Source organism: Hyperolius riggenbachi, chromosome 3 (genome assembly GCF_040937935.1).
Source record: "Hyperolius riggenbachi isolate aHypRig1 chromosome 3, aHypRig1.pri, whole genome shotgun sequence".
In the NCBI taxonomy this organism is placed as follows: domain Eukaryota; kingdom Metazoa; phylum Chordata; class Amphibia; order Anura; family Hyperoliidae; genus Hyperolius; species Hyperolius riggenbachi.
In genome coordinates this window covers 95,241,602-95,255,836 of record NC_090648.1, presented here as the reverse complement: position 1 = coordinate 95,255,836, position 14,235 = coordinate 95,241,602, and the positions used below count along the sequence as shown (strand labels likewise).

The following is a 14,235-nucleotide window of genomic DNA, read 5'->3' as shown; positions in this document are numbered from 1 at the left end:
TCTTCTTAGACCATCCATAGCTTGAGTCTTTTTAGTCCATCCATAACTCGAGGCTTTTTAGTCCATCCAGTCTTTTTAGACCATCCATAACTCGAGTCTTATTAGACCATCCATAGCTCGAGTCTTTTTAGTCCATCCATGGCTCGAGTCTTTTTAGACCATCCATAACTCAAGTCTTTTTAGTCCATCCATATCTCAAAGTCTTTTTAGTCCATTTGTGTTGGCCAAACCAGGATTAACCTGGATGTGTTCATTGATTGCTATGATGATTCATTTCTAAAGAAAAACCCCGAATTTTGTACATACGTCTCCCATTCTAAAAACAGATCCCTTAAATGTTGTCTTAAAACATTGAATTATCTAATGTGAAGTAAATAAAGCTTCCTTTACTTACTTTAGACCTGCTATATCCATGTGTTCTTACTAAGATCTGCAGTAGCTCCTCTTCCTGCCCTGACCGCTTGAATCTGATAGGTGACTGGGGGAGAATAAGGATCGGGTCACACTAGGCTGGACCAGCCGGAGTGGGTTGCATACCCAATTTGTTGTACCAGCTCCGGTGGTATGCTGGAGGTGCTTACACTAACTGCGAAGCCGAATAGTGCCATAACATTGGATACGGCTGATAGGAATGCATAGGTTTATTCTATGGTTCGCTCATTTCTGAAAGTGGTCCAGCAGCATACTCAGTGTGACTCGGCCCTAATACAGAATCTTAGGAAGAGTACAATGACACATCAACCAGGCAAGGAAGTTGAACTCATTTTTATCATTAGAGTCCTAGTAATGACAGGTCCCTTCCTGTTGAATTAACACTTCCAATCACAATTATTTTCAGCCCTCTACTTGCCGTGGCTGCTCTTGACTTGACGCTGAAGCACTATTTGTAAGCTTTGCCAATATCTGTCGTGTTGCTTAAGCACTAAATATATTTCCTCTAAAACACTGGTTTATGGACAGCATAAAACGTATAAGCATTTCTTAGAGGAAATATAGGGTGGCTGGGTTGTCTTTCTGGGTGTTGGGAATCCTAGTGGATGTGTAGAAGCTGGAGGAGAGACAAGTGGACGTGTTTGTGAAAGCGGAAAGTCACGTTAAATACGCCTCCACTTACTCTCTCCTCTAGTTGTATGCAGCTGTCTGTGTTACTGATGAGTATTATGTCTTATGAGTGTGTGCACCTATTGCCGGCCACGGGTATGAGACATGGTGAGTCTGGTGATCACATTGGGCTTTGTGGGCAGGATGCTTGTGGGCAGAACTTGGTGTAGATGGCTTCTACGAAATGTCTTTCTTCACCGTGCTCTAGTGGTGTTAGTTTATTCATGTATTCAAGAGCTGTCTAGCTATATTTATCATTATGTCATGTTTCCTGCCTCTCTGTAACTCTTTAATGAAATTAATTTTTGTGTATAACCTCACATAATAAGTTAGCCCATGCTCCAAGTAACACTTGCCTTACTTTTTCCCTTGCCTCTCATTCATCCTACTACTCCCAAAAATCACTTGAGGTCCTTTCATTGCTCATTGTGTCATCTTCCCAAACCTCTCCCGCCTGTCTTGCCACGTGATGCCTGCTTCTTATGTTTCCCGGCCATGACAAACGTAAAGCAAATGTGAAGCGAACATAAACGTATGACATTCTGAATTGTATGTGTAGTACAGATAATAAATAGAACGTTAGTAGCAAAGAAAATAGTCTCATATTTTTATTTTCAGTTATATAGCTTTTTTTGTATAACATTGCTTCTTTCTGTCATATTTGCTGTTTAGAAACCACATTCTGGGCCATATACAATTATCTTTTTCTCCTGCGGTTTCTCCTAGAAGATCATTTTTCATCTTCTATTTAAAATAACTTTCCAGCACTTTTTAACTGAAAAAGTGACAAAAAGTAGGTGAAAAAGTACTATCGCCATTATTTTGAGTATTTCCTTGCGTACTGGTTGTTTAAAAGCCATTTTATTAACACATTGTGAAATATCACCTAGGAGAAAACCCAAGATAAAAGGGGAATTGCATAAAGCCGTCTGGGACATACAGTGGTGTGAAAAACTATTTGCCCCCTCCCTGATTTCTTATTCTTTTGCATATTTGTCACACGTAAATGTTTCTGCTCATCAAAAACCGTTAACTATTAGTCAAAGATAACATAATTGAACACAAAATGCAGTTTTAAATGATGGTTTTTATTATGTAGTGAGAAAAAAAACCTCCAAATCTACATGGCCCTGTGTGAAAAAGTGATTGCCCCGCTTGTTAAAAAATAACTTAACTGTAGTTTATCACACCTGAGTTCAATTTCTGTAGTCACCCCCAGGCCTGATTACTGCCACACCTGTTTCAATCAAGAAATCACTTAAATAGGAGCTATCTGACACAGAGAAGTAGACCAAAAGCACCTCAAAAGCTAGACACCATGCCAAGATCCAAACAAATTCAGGAACAAATAAGAACAAAGTACTGTAATTGAGATCTATCAGTCTGGTAAAGGTTATAAAGCCATTTCTAAAGCTTTGGGACTCCAGCGAACCACAGTGAGAGCCATTATCCACAAATGGCAAAAACACGGAACAGTGATGAACCTTCACAGGAGTGGCTGGCCGACCAAAATTACCCCAAGAGCGCAGAGAAAGCTCATCCGAGAGGCCACAAAAGACCCCAGGACAACATCTAAAGAACTGCAGGCCTCACTTGCCTCAATTAAGGTCATTGTTCACGACTCCAACATAAGAAAGAGACTGGGCAAAAAAGGTCTGCATGGCAGATATCCAAGGCGCAAACCACTTTTAAGCAAAAAGAACATTAAGGCTCGTCTCAATTTTGCTAAAAAAACATCTCAATGATTGGCAAGACTTTGGGGAAAATACCTTGTGGACCGACGAGACAAAAGTTGAACTTTTTGGAAGGTGCGTGTCCCGTTACATCTGGCGTAGAAGTAACACAGCATTTCAGCAAAAGAACATCATACCAACATTAAAATATGGTGGTGGTAGTGTGCTGGCCTGGGGTTGTTTTGCTGCTTTAGGACCTGGAAGGCTTGCTGTGATAGATGGAACCATGAATTCTACTGTCTACCAAAAAATCCTGAAGGAGAATGTCCGGACATCTGTTTGTCAACTCAAGCTGAAGAGATCTTGGGTGCAGCAGCAGGACAATGACCCAAAACACACCAGCAAATCCACCTCTGAATGGCTGAAGAAAAACAAAATGAAGACTTTGGAGTGGCCTAGTCAAAGTCCTGACCTGAATCCTATTGAGATGTTGTGGCATGACCTTAAAAAGGCGGTTCATGCTAGAAAACCCTCAAATAAAGCTGAATTACAACAATTCTGCAAAGATGAGTGGGCCAAAATTCCTCCAGAGCTCTGTAAAAGACTCGTTGCAAGTTATCGCAAACGCTTGATTGCAGTTATTGCTGCTAAGGGTGGCCCAACCAGTTATTAGGTTCAGGGGGGAATTTCTTTTTCACACAGGGCCATGTAGGTTTTGAGGTTTTTTTCTCACTAAATAATAAAAACCATCATTTAAAACTGCATTTTGTGTTCAATTATGTTATCTTTGACTAATAGTTAACGGTTTTTGATGAGCAGAAACATTTAAGTGTGACAAATATGCAAAAGAATAAGAAATCAGGAAGGGGGCAAATAGTTTTTCATACCACTGTATGCAATTCCCCTTTTCACCTGAGTTTTCTCCTAGGAGATATTTTCTTCATCTTCTATTTAAAATAACTTTCCAGCACTTTTCAACTAAAAAAAAAAAAAAACACCAAAAGTAAATGAAAAGTACTATCAACGTGATTGTGAGTATTTTCTTGCTTTCTGGCGGCTTAAAAGGCATTTTCTTGGCAAATTTAAAAATATCACCTAGGAGAAAACTCAGGAGAAAAAATGAATTGCATATGGGCTTCTGTCTTTTAAAGAGGAACTCCAGTGAAAATAATGTAATAAAAAAGTGCTTAATTTTTACAATAAATATGTATAAATGATTTAGTCAGTGTTTGCCCATTGTAAAATATTTTAAATCCCTGATTCACATTCTGACATTTATCACATGGTGACATTTTTACTGCTGGCAGGTGATGTAGCTGCTGTATGCTTTTTTGACAGTTGTAAACAGCTGTAAACAGCTATTTCCCACAATGCAACAAGGTTCACAGACAGGAAACTGCCAGGAGTACCATGGTCCTCAGAGTTTCTTGTGGGAGGGGTTTCACCACAATATCAGCCATACAGCGCCCCCTGATGGTCTGTTTGTGAAAAGGAATAGATTTCTCATGTAAAAGGGGGTACCAGCTACTAATTGGGATAAAGTTCAATTCTTGGTCGGAGTTTCTCTTTAAAGGGACACTTAAGTAAAAAAAATGAGTTTTACTCACCTGGGGCTTCCAAAAGCCCCCTGCAGCTGTCCGGTGCCCTCGCCGTCTCCCTCCGATCCTCCTGGCCCCGCCGGCAGCCACTTCCTGTTTCGGTGACAGGATCTGACAGGCTGGGGACGCGAGTGATTCTTCGCGTTCCTGGCCACAATAGCGCCATCTATGCTGCTATAGCATATATCATATACCATATAGCAGCATAGAGGGTGCTAATGTGTCTGGGAACGCGAAGAATCACTCGCGTCCCCAGCCTGTCAGCTCCTGTCACCGAAACAGGAAGTGGCTGCCGGCGGGGCCAGGAGGATCGGAGGGAGACGGCGAGGGCACCGGACAGCTGCAGGGGGCTATTGGAAGCCCTAGGTGAGTAAAACTCATTTTTTTTGTTTGACTTAAGTGTCCCTTTAAGCTATAAAACAAAGCAGAAATAATGACCTTTCAGACTTTCCTACAGTAAAACCTTATCGCAAGCTGTTTCTTGGCTGCTTAAGTGCTTCTGGAAAAAGGACTGAAGCTCTTTTGCATAGATAACAATTTAAGTTTTTTTTTAACTCTTCCTGTACTGGAAAACAATATGAAACTCTTTCCTTTGCTACTAATCTTTTAGTCCTTAGCTGTACTACACATACAATTAATTATCTCATAAGTTTATTTCCGCTTCAGGTTTGCTTTACATGAAACTGAGGGCTGAGCATAGGTAGGTGAGAGAGGAATGGTCCATATCCATATCTGCAAGGGGCACACTTACAAAACAGGGAAGTACTGTGCTTAAGGGCCGGTTCAGACAGACGGCTGCCGGCGTCCGTCCTTGTCACTTATCACCAGGAGGCAACCTGCAACCCCCCCCCCCCCCCCCCATCAAATCTGGTCCCGGGTCCCCCATGCTGCCTGGTTCTACCCACTCCCCCAACTACTCCCCAGGACCCCTGCACGATTTTTGTAAGGATTACAACTTATGTGTCCCAGCATTGCTCCATCTGTGCCTCCTGTGCGCCTCCATGCTGGCTGCATCATGTCAGTGTCCCAGCGCATCCTGTTATCTCACAATGACATGCAACGGGTCTGAAGAAGATGCTGCCGCAGAGATGAAGACGGGAAGCTCGGATGGAGCAGCGCTGGGACACATAAGTTGTAATCCTTCCACAAATTGTGCAGGGCCCCCCAGGGAGCAGTCGGGGGAGACCTGGGGGGAAGGGGAGTCTGGCAGCGTGGGGGTCCTGGGGACACTTGGACGAGTGCTGTAATAACAGCGCAGGAGATTTTGGTGCAGCTGGTGCCACCATAGACCGTAATTGGAATTACGGCTATAGCGGCGCACTGTGAGTAACTTCGGTGCCGCCAGAAGACGGAGCTAAAGTTACTTCTAAAACACTAAAATTCGTCCGCCAGCTGTATAGCTAGACGCTGAATTATATCATTCCCCACTATCCACGTGGACCTGGAGGGGGAATGGTAATTAACGCCGCCGGGAACTTGTGCAGCAGCAGATAAGCCATACCGGCTGTATCCTGCGCCCAAGTCTACCAGTGGCCCTTTCATATGTATGCACATTTGGAGGCCTTGGGACAGTTACCCCTTTGCCTGGCTGGAAGCGCCGGTCCTGAATACATGTGGGACTTACAGGCAGGCTTTTGGGATTGGAACCTGTTCCTAAGCAGCGGATCGACTTTGAAGCAGATTGATTTTACACACCAGTAAAAGTGCAAATAAATGACATTAAGTAATATATTCAGTCCAGAAAGCTTTCAGCTTTGAGTTCTCTCCATAAAGTAGCTGCAATGAGTTACAGATGTGATTTATTCTGTGCAGGCAGGAAAACATGACATAAAGAGGCCACATGAAATGTGGTCACCACTGCTAAGCATATTGGTGAATGGAGTAGAGTGATGCACACTGAATGGTCACCAGATCCTGCCCAGCGAGCACCCCATTTGCCCTTCTGTCTTTATATGTAACCCTTCGGATGTTTGGTTGTCCCAAGCAGTGAAAGGGTTGGTGTGACGCTATAATCAGTGTTCATAATGTGTTGTCGTATGTTCACCCGAGGAGGCGGCAAGCTCTTATGCTGCGACTCGTGTCCGGCCGCCTTCCACCCTTCCTGTCTCAACATGGAGATGCCACAAGGATCTTGGAGCTGCAATGACTGCAGGACAGGCAAGAAGCTGCACTACAAACAGATCGTGTGGGTCAAGCTTGGGAACTACAGGTGAGTGTCGAGTGGTGCCAAAGCCTTATTCCTCTGTGTATCTATGGTCAGGCTGCTTCATGTCTAACTTATGGATAGTATACATCAAGAGCGTTTTGAAAAGGGCTAGCGATTTGAAAAGCGCTTGGCTACTGCTAGTGCACACCAGAGCAATGGGTTTTTTTTCCCGGTTCCAAACGCAGGTCATGCAGCATTTTGGGGTTGATTGCACTTCAATGTTAACTATAGGAAAACTAACTAGAAACTAGAAAAATCACTTTAAAAAGCACTGCACATAGCAATTTTCCTATTGCTAGGCAACCACTGGGTATCGTTAGTAGAAATCTAAAGCGCTTGAGCTGTAGCCACAGGGGCACGCTCTATAGGCAGTAGCAGTGTTAGGGAGTCTGGCCCAATGACTCCTTACTGAATAGGTGTTGGCTTACTGAACATGAAGAGTCCTTTACACTATCCAGCCACATTCCTTTTATCTTCTTGACAGATAAAAGTTATAATCACCTCCAGGGTCCGGTTTCCTCTTCCTCACTTTCCGAGTCCCTGATTGCGGCCAACTTCAAGTGCTTAGCCCCGCCCCTTTACAGACGAGTCTCATGGTACTCTCTGTATCAGAGATAGAGTGCCATGGGAGAGCGCCATGGCATTTCTCTGAAAGGGGCGGAGGTAAACGCCAAAAGTCGGCACACACGGGGACTCCGAGAGTGACTAAGAGGAATTGTTGTATTGTATTGCTTTTTATAGCTCTACACTTCTGAAGTGCCGTTTTGTGATGTTCAGGTGGTGGCCAGCTGAGATCTGCAATCCGAGGTCGGTGCCGTTCAACATCCAGAGCCTGAAACACGACATAGGAGACTTTCCAGTATTCTTCTTTGGCTCACACGACTATTACTGGGTACACCAGGGCCGTGTGTTTCCTTACGTAGAAGGTGATAAAAGCTTCGCTGAGGGGCAGACTAGTATTAACAAAACTTTCAAGAAAGGTAAGTTCACAGCTTGAAAATAGTGTTTAGTTGCTTGGCTCAAAGTACACTTACCACAGAGGGTCATTACATGAACATTTATCATAATCTGAGCCCACACACTTAAACTCAGGGTACTGTCACACTTTGTCTATTGTGTTGAGTCACAACGGCCAAAATCATTGCATTTGTGTCCGCAATGTTATTTCTATGGGGCTATCACATTGATCGAGGTGTTCTGTCAGGATAAGGGAGTGGATGCTCTTGCGTTTACTGGGTAACGCCACGTGCTGACATTGGCAGTGAGGCATACTTTCATGATAATGAATGCCTCCCTGTATAGTTACACTGCAACTTTAAAGGGTACCTGAGATGGAGGATATAAAAAAATGTATGCATACCTGGGGCTTTCTCCAGCCCCCTCCATAAAGATCGCTTCCACGCTGCCGCCCTCTGCTGCCTGCAGCCTTCGCAAGTGGCCCCGGTAAGTCGTCCAGTTGGTGCAGGCGCAGTTGGGCTGTGCACGCTCCCCCGTCTCGTGCTCAGAGCATTCTGCGCAGACCAACTGCCCCTGGTATTTATACATCTTTTTGATCTATATCATTCCAGAGTGTTGAGCTTTGTAAGTAGAGAGGGTGCCTTTGTCTAGTGGCTCCACTCATTAATGGTAAACTACTCTCATTTGGAACTCAACTGTGATTGGTGAAAACAGAGAAATCGTTTTTGTTTTTTCCTTTTTTTTCCCTTTAAAATGCATGGGAAATAAAATAATGACTAAAGAAAAAACTCCCCAAAACTGTCTAGTTTGTCCCCGAAAAATTGATGTATATATCACTAAGGTGTCATAAGTAGTGAAAAAAATTATTGCTGATTAAATAGCTAAAATGTCAGAGTTGGTCTGGAAGATGGGAAAACAGGCCACTAGGCCAGGATGCAAAGTGGTTAAAGTGTGTCTGAAGGGAAATTTTTTTTAAAAAGCCAGATACTTACCTAAGGAGAAGGAAGGCTCTGGGTCCTGTAGAGCCCTCCTGTTCTCCTCAAAGTGTCCTTGTTCCCTCTTCATTTGAATCTTCCGGTGCAGGAGGCTTCGGAAGCCCTTGGGCTCCTGAAGACAGGCGGCTCTGTACTGCGCACACACAAGAGAGGCCACACGCGCAGTTTGAGCAGCCCATCCTGAAGTACATCAGAAGTGGAAGAGAGCAGTCTATGACCCATGGGTTGTAGACTGCTCACGGGGGAGCCTGCGGGGAAACGCTGGGGCCGTGAGGAGACCGGGAAGGCTCTATAGGACCCAGAGCCTTCCCTCCACTTAGGTATCTTTTTTTCTGCTTCAGACTCCCTCTAAATAAGATTTTTGCAGCAAACTGCATGATAGCAGTCCAAACAAGAGATGCCACCAGTAGTTGAGACAGAAAACTGCATGACTCCTAACACACACATCTATAAGTGTATGGCAAGTATAACGGTGTATGTGGAACTTTACATAGCCCTAAGTCCTGTGTATGTAATGTTTAAAGGCACAGTGGGATTATATGTGGATGCTAGTTGCAGCTACTTGCTTTCCTTGTGTGACATCACCCTTACTGATATCCTTTTTGCCTGCAGCTTTGGAAGAGTCTGCTAAAAGGTTCCATGAGCTGAAGGCCCAGAGGGAAAGTAAAAAAGCACTAGAAGTTGAGCGAAACTCCGGAAAGCCACCCGCTTACAAGCACATCAAGGTATGGATCTCTGGGAGAGCCTTGCTTAGCTTCACCTGCCCTGACTGAGACTATGAACAGACTAGAGTCATATGGACAGCTGAGAAGAGATTTCAAGCCAAGCATTTATGTTAATTTGCTGGATGAATCCCCTGAGGGTGTATGTGCTTGTATGTTTGACTGCTCTTGCGCATCTGTTGGGCTTTAAATTGCATGTTGAGCTTCTCCCCATATATCAAGGTCAGTTGGCAGCCAAACCTTCCACCATTCCTAAAGGTGGCCATACACTGGTCGATATGGGGGTTCCATCTCTGTGTCATCTTTCGTCTTGTACTATGTAGCATTTAGAAATCATGCTGTCCCTATTGCCCCCCTAGCCGTAAAAGACACTGGCACTGAGCGAAAAACAAATCTGTAAATACTGATCAGTTTTACGTTCCAACAGATACCAATGCAGTATTCCCCCCAGAATTTTTTTCCAGCCGGTTGGCATGAAATTGTAGCTGGGTGGCATGAAAAAGTAGCCGGGTGGGGCAATATGAGAGAATGCAGGGCTGGTGCTTCAGTGCGCAACTCTGCTTATAGCATAGGAGGAGGTGGGCCGATTACAGCCGGGTGCTCACCAAAACTAGCCGGGTGCAGCACCCGGCTAAAAGAGCCTGGGGAGAACACTGCCAATGGATACCAAAGTATTTTCATCCGTCTCCATTCTATAGGGGGTGCTAAAAATAGCCCTTTGAGAAATATATATACATACATACATACAAACAGGTGTCAACAAGTATGCTATGTAATAAATGCAAAGGAAAAAAATGATCTGGGGATGGAGAGAGTAAACCATCTTCATATGGCTTTACAGTCTATCTTTGAAAAGCATTCAGAGAAAGCGAAATTTGCTACTCATTAGGTCGCAGAAAGTCCCATGTCTTCTCAGTAGAGATGGTCAACAAGTTGCAAATAATTCAAGTTTGCAAGCAAATTTCACAGAAACTTTGTGCATCTTCAAATCAGTCCAATCAAATACAGTTGCTATCAGATTTGATCGGTTCAGTTTCAAGATGCATGAAATTTGCTTGAAAGCCAGATTTATTTGCATCCCATTGACCAACTTAGAGTAGAATCTGCACACTTCAAAAGGTTAATTCTCAAACTTTTATTTAAACAGGTAAAAAGGTTAGCCTTTTTACCTGTTTTTGTAGTTGCCTATACAAAAAAGTTTGAGAATTCACCTGTTGGAGTGGGCAGATTCTACTCTAAGCCCATTACCTGCTGCAATGTGGTTCCTGCACCTTCTGATGGAGCGAATGAGTGAAGCCGATTTTCCAATTTTTCCGTGCATCTCATTGACCAACTCTACTTCTCAGTGACAGGGCCAGCACTACCATAGAGCAACCTGGTCAATTGTCCCAGAAACCCCCGAGGGTTGCCTCCTCCCCGCCATATCTCCCCAGACTTGTGCTCCCCAGGACCCCCGCAGAGTTTTTGGCAGCATAGAAACTCACCTGTTCCAGCCTGGATGTCTTCGACCCCACTGACCTTATGTAATAACATGCGCCACTGAGAAGAGCCCCCCTGTGAGGATGAAGACAAGAGTGCATGGACTAATGAAGCAGTGCCAGGACAGGTGAGTTGCTATGCTGCCAAAAATGGTGTAGGGGATCCAAGGAGCACAATAAAGTTGAGGAGTGGAGATCTGAGCGAGGCCCAGCAACTGTTTCAGGGACCCTGGGGGGTGAATTTGCTGCTGGGGGGTCAGGGAGGCCCCAGGATACTTTTGTCCATGACTCCATTTTATCTTGAATCGACCCTGCCCAGTAGATATTCATACTCTCTAATTCCATTTTAAGAAAATGCATTGGTTTTTAGTTCAATTCACTTTTAATTTTTGTGCCACAATATACAACTGTGCTCTTCATAATATATTTTTTAATTACGTATTTCAGGCCAATAAACCTGTGGGAAAAGTTCAGATCCAGTTGGCAGACATCTCTGAAATTCCCCGCTGTAATTGTCGTCCCTCTGATGAATCTCCGTGCGGCCTGGACTCCCAGTGCTTGAACCGCATGTTGCTGTACGAGTGTCACCCGGAGGTGTGTCCTGCCGGGGAGCGGTGCCAAAACCAGAGCTTCACCAAACGGCTCTACCCGGAGACGGAGCTCTTCCGCACTGAGAGGAGAGGCTGGGGGCTTCTGTGCAAGAGAGATATTCGGAAGGTAATCTGCTGATGGGTTTACTAAAGGTTCATACACACGTGCAACTTTATGCTCAAACAACTGCACAACATGATCAGCGGCACAACTTGTTGTTTACATGACAAGTACATACACATGTGCTGATCCACTAAATAACCAACTCATCTAAATATCATAATACTGCGTGCGCACTTACATGGCTGCATTCAAAAACAACTACTTGTACACACGTGGCCAACCTGCACGATAGTTGGGCAGGTTGATCCTCTGGTTAGATTGGGCAAACCGTTTGTTATCAGTTGGACACCTTGTCTTTTGCCAACGTAAACACGCCCAACTATCACCCAACAGACCAAGTTTAGATGATAGTTGGGTGGAATAGTTTCACGTGTGTACAAGCCTTTAACAGGAACACGCTTAGAATAGATGGACACATTAAAGCTGAATCCCAGATAGACAGATAAATTCCTCATCTCCACTAAAGCTATGAAGCACATCCCGCCTTCAACCTGTCCCCATTGTGCTGATTAGACAGAGAAAAAGCATTGCATTAAAATGCTATGAAACTCAAAATTGCATTTATGGTCTAAAAAATTAAACACATCATAAAACCTATAGGAATAAAAGAAAAGACTGGTATAAAGTCACTGGAAGGCAAACTTACATTTCACCAAAGCTAACTGATAACATCACCTGGTTTCTGGACAAGTTATCAGATTGTCTTGTCATTAAGTATTTAAAAGCAAATTAACAAAAAAATCAACAACAAAAAATATTCTCCCCCTCGACAGCACACATGTGAAGCTTCTCTACATTGTCCACTCTTCCAAATACAGCTGAACACAAAATGATAATTGCATCCACGACAGCAGCAATCTTATCAGTTAGCTTCCAAGTGTAGTGTTAGTTTGAGTATCAACCCTTCCAGTAACTTCAAAACTAGTCATATCTTCGTTTTCATATTAGTTTTATGCTGTGTATAATGTTTTAGATCAGAGAGAAGTAGGTAGAAAAAAACAAAGTCTTGTAAAAGTAATACCTTTTAATGGCTAACTGATAAAGTTAAATAATGCAAGCATTCTGGGATCTAGTCCCCTTCTTCAGGCATATCTCCAGATGTAAGCTGAAGTAATACACTGATGCAGGTAAATAGTAAACACGTAGATGGCAGTTGTGCAGAAACATTTTTACTACTTAGATCAGAGATGAAATTTGAGCTTCATACCACTTCAATTGATCAATTTGGTCTCTTCTTCTGTAAACACACTCTTAAGGTGGCATTTAATGCTACAATCCCAAGACTGATCAATTGCTTCCGATTGTGTGTGCCTATGAGCGGCTGAATTATCACTTACCAATTCGATTAGATTAATGGAATCGATCCAGTTTTTCGTATCAGTCCCAGTGGTCTGTTCGGATAGGTTAGTGGGAATTATATCAATTCATGGGCACAACCAATCGTTTCTGATCAATTACCACAGTGATCGGAAATAATCAGTCAGCTGTGGGATTGCATTGTAATCAAAATTACAGTTGCAGCACTTGTACTCATGTAATCAGATTTGGCTGGGGTCACTCCTACCACCACCATACAATACTCATAAAGTAAAAAGCGAAAGACTCCGATGCCATAGCAACTATTAGTTGCTTATCCACTTGAGTCTTTCCATTGTACTGTTAATAGCCACAATATACAATGCAGTAGAGCCTATTAGGCCCCGTTCACATTGCACGCGTTCCCGTCCGCGTTTCGGGAACGCGTGCGGGAGGCCGACACGCACGACATCAGTCTGATGTTCACACTGTATGCGTTCCGGACCTGTGCGGTCCGGGAATGCATGCTGCACGCGTTTCCTAGCAAAACGCGCGGCTGTCCCATTCACTTTCAGTGAATGGGATCAGCCACGCAACGCACAGAGACGCACATGACGTGCGTTCCTGTGCGTTGTGTTCTGAACGGAACGCGCCTGCGTTCCGTGATATGAATGGGGCCTAACTTTCTCCGAACTGCTAAGACTTAGAAGGTAGCATGAGAGTCCTGCAACAAGACTCAAATAGAGTCCCCTTTAAAAAAAAGGATTAGATACAGTATGGAAAGTTGCTCTTCCAAAAGAGTGATGAGCAGAGAGTTTCATTTAATTCATTTTTCAAAAATGGGGAAAGTTTGTCTAACAATATACAAAGTAACAGTGCAAAACCACTACACTGCTGCTAAGAAACCACCTTTCAAACAGTTTAGTTCAGTCATGCAGTTTAATTGATCAGCAATTTCTGTACTGTTCTGTGATTGGCTTCCTTATTGACTACTTGTCCACAAGTCTTGTTCTATTTATTGGTCTGTTTCAGGGAGAATTTGTGAATGAATACGTTGGGGAGCTGATCGATGAGGAGGAATGCAGACTTCGCCTGAAACGAGCCCATGAAAGTGGAGTCACCAATTTCTACTTGCTTACTGTCACTAAGGTGGGAACAGGATCACAAGATAACCCATTAGTGATATTTCCTTACATTAATCCAGAACTTTGGAAGAAGTAAACTAAATTGACTCCAGGATTAACCACTTCACCCTACAGTTTATTTTGCCCTTACCGCCATTTTTACCTGCCAGTGCTCCTCCCATTTATTTAGCCATAATTTTCTTACTGCTTATCACACCTAAAAGATCTATGTATTTTTTCACCACTGATTAGGCTTTTTGTGGGCGATTCATGTTTTCAGTAATTACTTTACTAATGTCTATGCATTTTATAGGGAAAAACAAGGAAAAAATATAGTATCCTATCAATAATTGCAAGCCCGTTTTGCTAAA

At 43.4% G+C, this 14,235-nt stretch overlaps 1 protein-coding gene across 4 annotated transcripts in view; it reads left to right on the top strand.

The window, feature by feature from the left end:
• NSD3 (nuclear receptor binding SET domain protein 3) overlaps positions 1-14,235 on the top strand; it is a 178,201-nt gene that overhangs the window by 153,074 nt on the left and 10,892 nt on the right. For 2 of the 4 annotated variants that reach the window (XM_068274618.1, XM_068274616.1), the window contains 5 exons: positions 6,425-6,581; positions 7,356-7,558; positions 9,143-9,255; positions 11,178-11,447; positions 13,773-13,889. In XM_068274618.1, the coding sequence (XP_068130719.1) occupies positions 6,425-6,581; positions 7,356-7,558; positions 9,143-9,255; positions 11,178-11,447; positions 13,773-13,889 (860 nt within the window). Of the gene's footprint in view, positions 1-6,421; positions 6,582-7,355; positions 7,559-9,142; positions 9,256-11,177; positions 11,448-13,772; positions 13,890-14,235 lie in introns of all 4 variants that reach the window. The other 2 variants (XM_068274617.1, XM_068274615.1) reach the window with 1 other exon arrangement.